Here is an 8,953-nt window from a genome sequence, read left to right on the forward strand (position 1 = left end):
AGCATCACGCCCAGCTGCTCCGGCGGGACCGCTTCAAGGTGCTCATCTTCCAGGTGAGAGGCCCTACGACCACCCCTGCAGCCCACACCCCCTCTCCCAGCCCCACCAGGCTTATTCCCAAATTTGAGGGAAGAGCCCAATTCTGCTAACTCCTAGCAAACTTGGGGAAAGAGCCGCTTCTTGTTCTTAGCAAACTTTTTACTAACTTTTTTACTAACTCTTAGCAAACTTGTAAAAGGAGCAGTCTTTTTTGCTATCTCTTGGCAAACTTGGAGAAAGAGCCCTCTTTTATTATTAGCAAATTTAAGAGAAACATCCACTTTTACTCTTAGCAAACTTGGGGGAAACACCTGTTTTGCTAACTCTTGGCAAACCTGGAGAAAGCGACCTTGCTTTGGTAACTCGTAGCAAACTTTGGGAAAGAGACATCTTTTACTAACTCAGCGTATATGGGGGAAGAGTTGTTTTGTTGTGGAGTTTTTTCTTAGGCAAACTTGCAGAAAGGGCCCTTTTTTTCAGCAAACTTGAGAAAAGATCTAACTCTTAGCAGTGCCCCTAAAAACTGCCCTTGCATCAGCTCTCGGAAGCAGGAGAGGGGCAGCGCTGCAGCTCCCTGTTGCACCCAGCCTCACATCCCGCTTAGATCTTCAGGCTGTTCTGGCTCATTCCGGGATGAGCTAAAAATTCAGCTAAAAACTCTGCTTCCTGGGAGGCCATCCAGTGATAGCAGCAGTTTGCATATTTTCCCCTTTTTAAGCAATGGTCTGGATAGAACACAGTGTGAGCTTTAACTAAACACAGGACTTGACTTCTACATCTATTAAAAAAAAAAAAAAGGCGGACCTCCACAAGGCGCGGCGAGAGGGAAGGAGAGCAAGCATGGGGCTGGAGCAGCCGCAGGTCGGGCACATCACCAGCTCCTCTGGCTAAACTTGTCAGCTACATGTTACATCTGTTAGAAGCTAACTCTACTTCTTGGGTTGCTGCGGGTATTTTTTCAGTTTAAACAAACCCAAAACAACAGAGCAAAACTTGATTTTTAAAAGCTGGCAGGCCTGGTTAGTGCATAGGCGCTTCCCCCAGAAAGGAAGCCCCCACCTCCCTGCTTATTGTTCTTCCAAATTACTGTCCAGGCTTGTCAAGCCAAAAGAGGAGGACCTGCAGTGTGCACTGAGGATGGTGGTTTCCACCCTAGAAGGAATGTGGAAATTATTCCAGGGACTGGGTAAATTAAAAGATACATGTTCTCTGGACTTCTTCAAGTAATTTAAGATCTGTTACTGTAAGTCAAAACATTGTCATCTCCCAGGGCGTGTTAGCTAATGACTGGCTTCTGCCTTCAGGCTTAGACATAGACCCGTGGGCAGGGTGCACCAGCTTGGCCTGTGGGAAGGTAATTTTGTGTCATTTTGGCTACCTGAGAGCAGGAGAATTAAGGCCTTGCTATTGCAACTACAGCATCTTCCTCCAGGGAACCCAAATTTTAGCATTTTAAGATGACATAGTGTGTAGAGGAAAGATAAAATCACAGCTGTGTGGGGGCAGTTATGGTTGCCTCAGCTAGGGATCCCCATTACTGCTGCAGAGGGGCAGTGATTTGCAGGCACTGGGTAAAAGTACTGGTAAAACTTGCCAAGAAGGGTTTGAAGGGTAAAGCAGCGTTCCAACAGGGGAGAGCTGGCTTGGCTTGTTTCCTGACACTAAACAGCACTGCAAAGCTAAGGCCTGTTTAAACCTTTGAGCCTTTCCTTACTACCAGGTCCTAAAATCCACAAACCCAATGCAAACAACACAGGTCTGTGCCCCAGAACAACAGCTAGAGAAAATCCATTGCTTCTCCACTGCCTGTCACTGGGGTGGTACCTTTGGACAGGAGGTCTGTTCTTCATTGCTTTTATGAGTTTAGTTGACTGTGTTCCCATCTCTCACTGGAAAATATGTTGCCATGCCGGTGATGGGGAGATGAGCTTAACCGATCCCAAGCTGGTGCAGATCAGGAACACAAGCCTTAGAAAAAAAACACTACAGTTAAATTCCGTTTAAAAAAAAAAAAAAAAAAAAACAGCTGTCAACTGGGAATTGCTCCTGGCACTGTCCTGTTGCTAAAAGGCAGCGTGGCTGTCTGGAAAACCAGGGCGGCCAGCAGCGCTTGCTTGGGGCGTGGGAGGGTGGCTGGGGTGGGCAGAGCCTGGGAGGAGCTGGGATTTTCCACTGGGGAAGCAGCCACACCCAGAGGGATGGTGGGTGCTCACGAGGCCAGGCCCATACGCCTGCTGCTGGCCTGGGCAGGTGGCTGACCTGTGTGCCCACCTCCTCGAAAGCTTCCTGGGGGCTTTCCTTACGAGGCGGAGGTGGGATGACCTGGTAGTTGGTGGGGCCACCACAATGCTGGGATAATTGTACAGAGGGAGAAGAGCAGAAGTCTGGCGGGGTTTCTGTACCGCCCTGAGCAGGAATCCATGGAAAAACAATTGCAGGAAGGAGAAGTCGCAGCAATGACGCCATATTGATGCCAGATTTCTGTAAAAACAAAAGGGAAATCTGGATATGTGAGACTTCCCTTCGGTTGAGGGATTCTTCTTTTCCACTGAAAAAAAAACAATCCCAAACTTCACACAGCATGTTTTTCATTAGGACCCGCTTTTCCAGTTTAGGAAGACAGCTCAGTATGAAAATAAAAGTATACATTTGTGATTCAATTCTGCATTCACTGTATACCTCAAGCTCCCTGATCCTTGGTGGGAGCACCGAGCACAGCCAAAACACATGACCGAGCTCTAGCTCTGCATTTTATGAAACTGTGCTGCCACTCGCCAGCATCAGCTTTCCCTCAGTGTACATGCTGAGAATGAACTGCGTTTAGAAAAGTTCAGCTATTTACATATTTTCCATTAAAATGCTCATAGTTTTCCCTCCCTAGGCTGTCTGCATTGTTCCTAGTTTGCATATATTTCTTTAATTGGTGACATATTTTAATGCAGCTCCATTCCAAGCATTTCAGGATGCAAAAGTTATTACAAATGCCACAAGTGACACAGCAATTTTGCAAAACACTGAAGTGACTGTTTTAAAAATCCTTGTTAAGCTTTGGCATTGTTCCCCTCTATTTTGTTCTTGCCACATGACCAGCTTTTTGGTTCTGGTTTGGTGGGGGTTTTGTTTGCTCTTTCAGCTGCAGAAGCAAAATACAAGATAGAAAAGGCTCATGTTTAATTTTTCAATTAAATGTCATGTTTACTAGTGAATAGGACAGATAAAATAACTCAAAATTGCAGCTTGGGGTCAAGCACACTGATATTCAAGCCCCTTTCAGATGCTGCTCTTGGTAAATGCTTCATCCTGAAATGAAGCAAGAGGAGGGCACAGGAAGTTAGCTATTTGGTTGTATCTTGTTGTTTGGGTCACTGTAATAATCTTTTGAAAAAGCAACTTCAAACTCAAATAAGTGAGAGAAACAGAAGAATTACAAACCTATAACGCTATTATCTAACTACTAAATTTCCCACTGGAGCTTTGCAGGGAGAATACTCTTATATTGATTAGTGACAAAAATATCTCACATGGCTCTTAGGACTTGATCCAGCTCTGCTGTGGGAGGTCAGCGGGACGGTGCAGCCAAACCCACAACACATTCCCGAAATGGCCCAGCCTAAACAGGACACACAAGTAGGCGGCTGGCAATTTCCTCCTTGCCCGTGGTCCCAGCCTGCTCCCTGCCCTCCTCCCTCCCTGTAGTGACATCCAGGTCTGAAGAACATTTTTTTGTCTGAAGGAAAGTAGGTGGAGCTACAGCTGTTTTTAGAGGAATTTGTCATCTTATGACTTATTTTGTGTAGCAAAACAAGTTTGAGACTAGTAGTCATTTAGACATATAACAGCATCTACAAAGTACAGATGATCCTGGACTGCTGTGTAGGCATGGGAAAATGCCATCTCCCCTTCTTGAAGGCCGTGGCCTCTTGCCACAAATCTAACTAAAATCCAAACCAAAGCACACTGATTTCCCTTGTGCAGCATCAGAGGTTCAGCACTCCTGAGTAAATTAACTAACTACCTGTTCACTCAGGCCATCCAGTTTGGTAGTATGCCATTATGGATCTTATCTTCCTTTCTGGTATAAGATAGGGTTGACGTTATGACCTATAGAAGGTTCCCAAGAATGGCTGATCAAAGCCCCAGGGAAGGCACTGATTTTAACTTTCCAAGTATTACTAGTATTAGGAAGAGTTGTTTTAAACAGAGAAATTGCACAAGTCTATTGGGCTCCTACCTGGAAAAATATAATTCAGAGGTGCTAGCTACCTACAGTCAAGATTATCTGAGAAAATGCAAGTGCTGTTTTTGAACTTGGATGTGGAAAATAAAAAGATGTACTGCTTTCTCAGCATTTTATATTAGATCAAGAAGAAAAGATCAAAGTTCTACTTTTTTTGGCATGGAAAATAGTTATACAGTTTGTAACAGTTGGCATTTTTCAGTGAATTGTTCTAGTTGTCCTAAGTGAAACACTAGACTGCCTGAAAAATGTATCAAAACAAAATACAGGTGTCATATAAACTTGTTAGAACAGAAAGCTACCGATAGCCCACTTACAGGTTATCAGGAACTCTATTTGAAACAGAAACATCTGTTCCACCACACAACATTCCCACTATACCACCTTTGTATTTCCACAGCATTTTACTTCATTTATTTTCATTTGCATTTTAATAGTTCCTGTAATCCTAAGGTCTTTAAAAAATGTGAGACAGGGAAGCATGTCATTCCCATTTTACAAGCAGAGTAATAGATGCCCAGAGGCTGATGTTTTCCAGGGCCATGCAGGAAGCTTAGACAGAGAGGTGATTTCTTGAATGCCAGTACTGTCTGATAGCCAAAGACCACCTAGGATCTGCTTTTAATTGAATCATTAGCTCATTATTGTGTAGTATATTTTTGATTGCTTTTTTTTCTTCATAAATACAAATAGTTTGACAGTATCCCTTCTACTCAGTCACAAACTTGATAAAAATTGAAACAAAATTTATGTCCATATTCTTCTGGAGACTGCATGCAGTACTTCAGTTTAACATGAATACTGTAGACACAGAGCTAAACTGACCTGGAGAGGAGCCACATAGGCACATCTCTGGCTCAGACTGCGCTGCGGTCAATCTCATATGACACCACTTCCCTAGACTAAATACTTTAAAAGTTACAACCTATCTTTAATCATTAAAATCAGAGTTTTCTATGCCATTCAGGCACTTACACCTGAATGTTGAGATGCTTAAAACTGTATGCAATTACTTAGGTTTGGAAAGAATGCACAAGACACATAAATTATGCTTTATACTGAGTTCTTGTGCTCTGGGGAATGATTTAACGCTGCACTCACTCAGGTACTCCACATTTCTGTAACTGCAGTGGAGAGAAAATATAAATATTTGTACTGCAGTTACAGCTGTTTTCACTTAAAGCTGGTGCAGGTTTTCTTTGTTTTGTTATCTTGGTCACTGTTGCCGACAGTTGCAACAACATTATAGGTGTCTGGAGAAGAGTGCTGGCTTTATCAGATGTTCCACTGCAGGCAAAGGGCTTGGAAAACTTTGTGTATGTCAGTGTATCCCACTGAGGCCACTGGTCCAGGAAGGTATGTGGAAACCATAGAAGCAACAGTCAGACATCCATTTTTTGAGACTTTTCATTTTTATATCCTTGAAAGGATATTCATCAACACACTCGAATCACAGTCTATATTATTATATTCGGTGTATATATGGTATGAAATTATTCTGCCTGTCCATGTGCATATTCTTGAGTTCCAGAAGCGCTACAAGGTAGTCGGGAGTATTTCGTTGTACAAAGTACTGTGGTATATTCAAAAAGACATCCTTATACAGTCTTGAGAGCAAAATTAACTTGAGACACTATTCTTTCCAGTGATCACAGCTGTATGCTCAGTCCTGAAATAATAAGCATGAACTTCAAAGTGTATGTGGCCTTTTTTCCCCCTTAACTGTACGCTCAGGCCCACTAGGGACAGATCTGAGACTATTACAACCATTTCACTCAGCGCTTACTGCTTTTCGTATCTAAAGATAAATACAGGAGGTAATAAAAAAATTCCTTCCAATCCATAACACTAGGTGATACTGCATGCACTCTGTCTGAAGGTGATAAAAAAGGTAATAAATAGAGAATATGCAGACCTAAGGCATAACGATTCTGAAAAGAAAAAGGAGTGTGCGAGGAGCCTCGTTTTCTTCATGTAGGCAGATGCCTGCAAAACCTACCGCAGAACAGAGTGTTCATTGTGCTGCCTCTGAACGGCTTGGCATTGCAGAGCTGCTGTGCTCTGTAGTCTCGGAGGTCCTTCATTACAAGATGCAGTTTCTGCCCTTGTTCAGCCTGTTTTGTTTTCAGATATGTTCTTTCTGTCCGTGCCCTTTCTTGGTTTTGTTTCTAGAAAACAATCATTTTCCTCTTAGCTAGAAGTGACTACTAGTGTTTTCTATGTAGTATAATGTCTGTTTATTTTTGGATGTCATAAACTTTTTTTAAAATTATTTTTCAAGGAGTTGCCCTGTTCAAATTTTTAATATTTACCAAATTACCAAGTTTTTTTTCTGTGCTGTAATTAGATGGGAAATAGCACTTAGTCCAAACATAGTAGACTGCATAGCTTCTCAGTACAAACAATCCAGATTTAACAGCAACATACATTTCTCTGAAATACAGTGGGAGCGCTAACTGCATTTGCCATCTAAGGTAACAGATGCACCCAGCATCTCTGCAGAGATATTCCCAATCTTTGGCTAGAGAAACTGAAAGCTCTGGGGGTTATATGATTTCTGTAGGTCTACAGAGGAGTCTGTAGTACGACCTCCTTAGCCATCATACCGTCCCTTCTCCCCAAGGATAGGGGTACAACTTTACAGCTGAACTCTTTAATAAGAGCATCTAATTCAAATGGCAAAGAACAGGATTTCCATTCTATATGCATTCCAAGTCACTCTGAAAGAGAAATCTTGCAGCTGACAGCTCATTTGTCTTAAACTGTACCAGATAATGGTTCAGTGGGCTTTGAGTGGCTTGTTACTGGTTAAATATACTGAAACATAACAGAAGAAATGTTCAGCATCCTTCATTTCATCCTGGGGTGAGAGGGGGGAGTAATTGTTCAGGGTTGTGCTTTGTTTATTAAATTTGTGTCCTGTGAACTATGAAACTCAAATATTGTCAATTCTTTCAGGAGGAAAATGAGATCCCTGCCAGTGTTTTTGCAAAAGAGCCTATTCCCAGCATTACAGAAGGAAAAGAGGAGCCTGTGGATGAGAACAAAACACTGGAAGAAACCTTGCACACAGTGGAGTTGGGTTCAGATGATGAAATGTTTCATGAGGAAGATGATGTGGATGACAGTGCAGAGGAGAAAACAGAAGAATCAAGAGCTGAGAAAATTAAAAGATCCAGCCTCAAGAAGGTAGACAGCCTCAAGAAGGCATTTTCCCGCCAGAACATTGAGAAGAAAATGAACAAGATCAGCACAAAGATTGTCTCGCCTGAACGGAGAGAAAAGATCAAGAAATCACTTACTGTACATCATCAGAAATCCTCCTCTTCAAAGAGTTCAGCTTTCAAAGTATCTCCCCTCACATTCAACTTGAAGAAAGCCCGTGAAGGAGAAAGCCCTGCTGAAGCTGAGGACAAACCAACAGAAACTACAAGTAACGACCAAGCTGACAATGAGGATGAAGCATCATTCACTGACATGCACTCGGATATGACACCTACCACCTCACTGACCGAGGAGGGCAAAGCAGTAGCTGATTCTCTAGAGAAGGAAGCCAGAATGGAAGGGAATGCCGTGATGAACAACAACATCGAGCTGTCCATTGTTGAAGATGATGAAGAGTATGGAACGCCTCTAGAAGTTCCTAGCCAGAAACTGTATGATGAAAGAAACAACCCAGTTGGTGGGGAAATGGAACAATCTGATGAAGAAACAACCCAAGCAGCCGTCCTGCAGATAGACCAAACAGCGTAATCAACCCAAGCCTTCCTTCGCCTTCCAGATACGCATGGTTTTACTTTGGCGAGTAACTGGTTTCTGCTACACAGGCGGTAGTAGCAATTCAGTTTCTTCCATCCTTTTCTCTGCAGTGGTAATTTATTGCATCTTGTTGGAATGCAGAGTGAACAAGGTCAGTGACACAAGCTGGAACATGCTCTGTTTTAGGCCAAGTCACTGGTGTTTATTAATTTAGAGATGCTGTCAGCTGGTGTAAGAGACTAGCAGGAAAAGAGTATGTCTAGTAGAAGCAAGCTGGTCAGTTAGGTCAGACGAATGTGTGGAGTGTGGTCGAAAACCAAACATGTCTGTTCTGTTTTCTTCTCTGTCAGTATTTCACAGCACTCTGAGTAGCTTTGTATGTAAATGTAGAAATACCAATGAGAACATTTGATTTCGGTTTGCATGCTATGCTCTGTGAATACTAACAGCCTCAGTAACTATGCATACACATTGTTGGGGCTTTGCTCCACGATGCTGTAAGCCTACAAGAGCAGAGTACTTAAAGGGTGAGGCTGAAAAGTTGGTTCCATCAGTTTCAGTGGGGGAAAGATTTTTGCCAGAAGCCTCTTACTATTCACTTTGAAGAAGTGACTGTGTTTAGGTGGAAATCAAAAGATGTTTTTCAGCCTACCAGAGTTAAGGAAATACATTAATGATAAGCATAATGTGATCAGCTACTGTACCTTTAAGGGATCAGAAATCAAAAAAAAAAAAAAAGAATAGTCTGAAGAAAGTATGAAACCCTATGAAATGTAAAAAAAAGCAAAAATAAAACCCTGCAATATGAAATCTGTACTGCCAGCTTAAAGAATATATCCTCAGATAGCACTAATTAATTAAGTCTTAGTCTTTATAGTAATATACTATCAAACTTGCACCTGCACAGCTTGGTATCTC

At 42.3% G+C, this 8,953-nt stretch overlaps 1 protein-coding gene across 1 annotated transcript in view; it reads left to right on the forward strand.

Moving 5' to 3' along the window:
* The window catches only part of SDPR (serum deprivation response), a gene marked incomplete at its 5' end in the record, with an annotated part of 8,271 nt that extends 242 nt beyond the window's left edge, over positions 1-8,029 (forward strand). Inside the window, 2 exons of the mRNA XM_010074677.1 lie at positions 3-53; positions 7,235-8,029. Coding sequence (XP_010072979.1) covers positions 3-53; positions 7,235-8,029 — 846 coding nt within the window. The remainder of the gene's footprint in view (positions 1-2; positions 54-7,234) is intronic.
* Between the last annotated feature and the right edge of the window lie 924 nt (positions 8,030-8,953).

Source organism: Pterocles gutturalis, unplaced genomic scaffold (genome assembly GCF_000699245.1).
Source record: "Pterocles gutturalis isolate BGI_N339 unplaced genomic scaffold, ASM69924v1 scaffold26682, whole genome shotgun sequence".
Classification (NCBI taxonomy): domain Eukaryota; kingdom Metazoa; phylum Chordata; class Aves; order Pterocliformes; family Pteroclidae; genus Pterocles; species Pterocles gutturalis.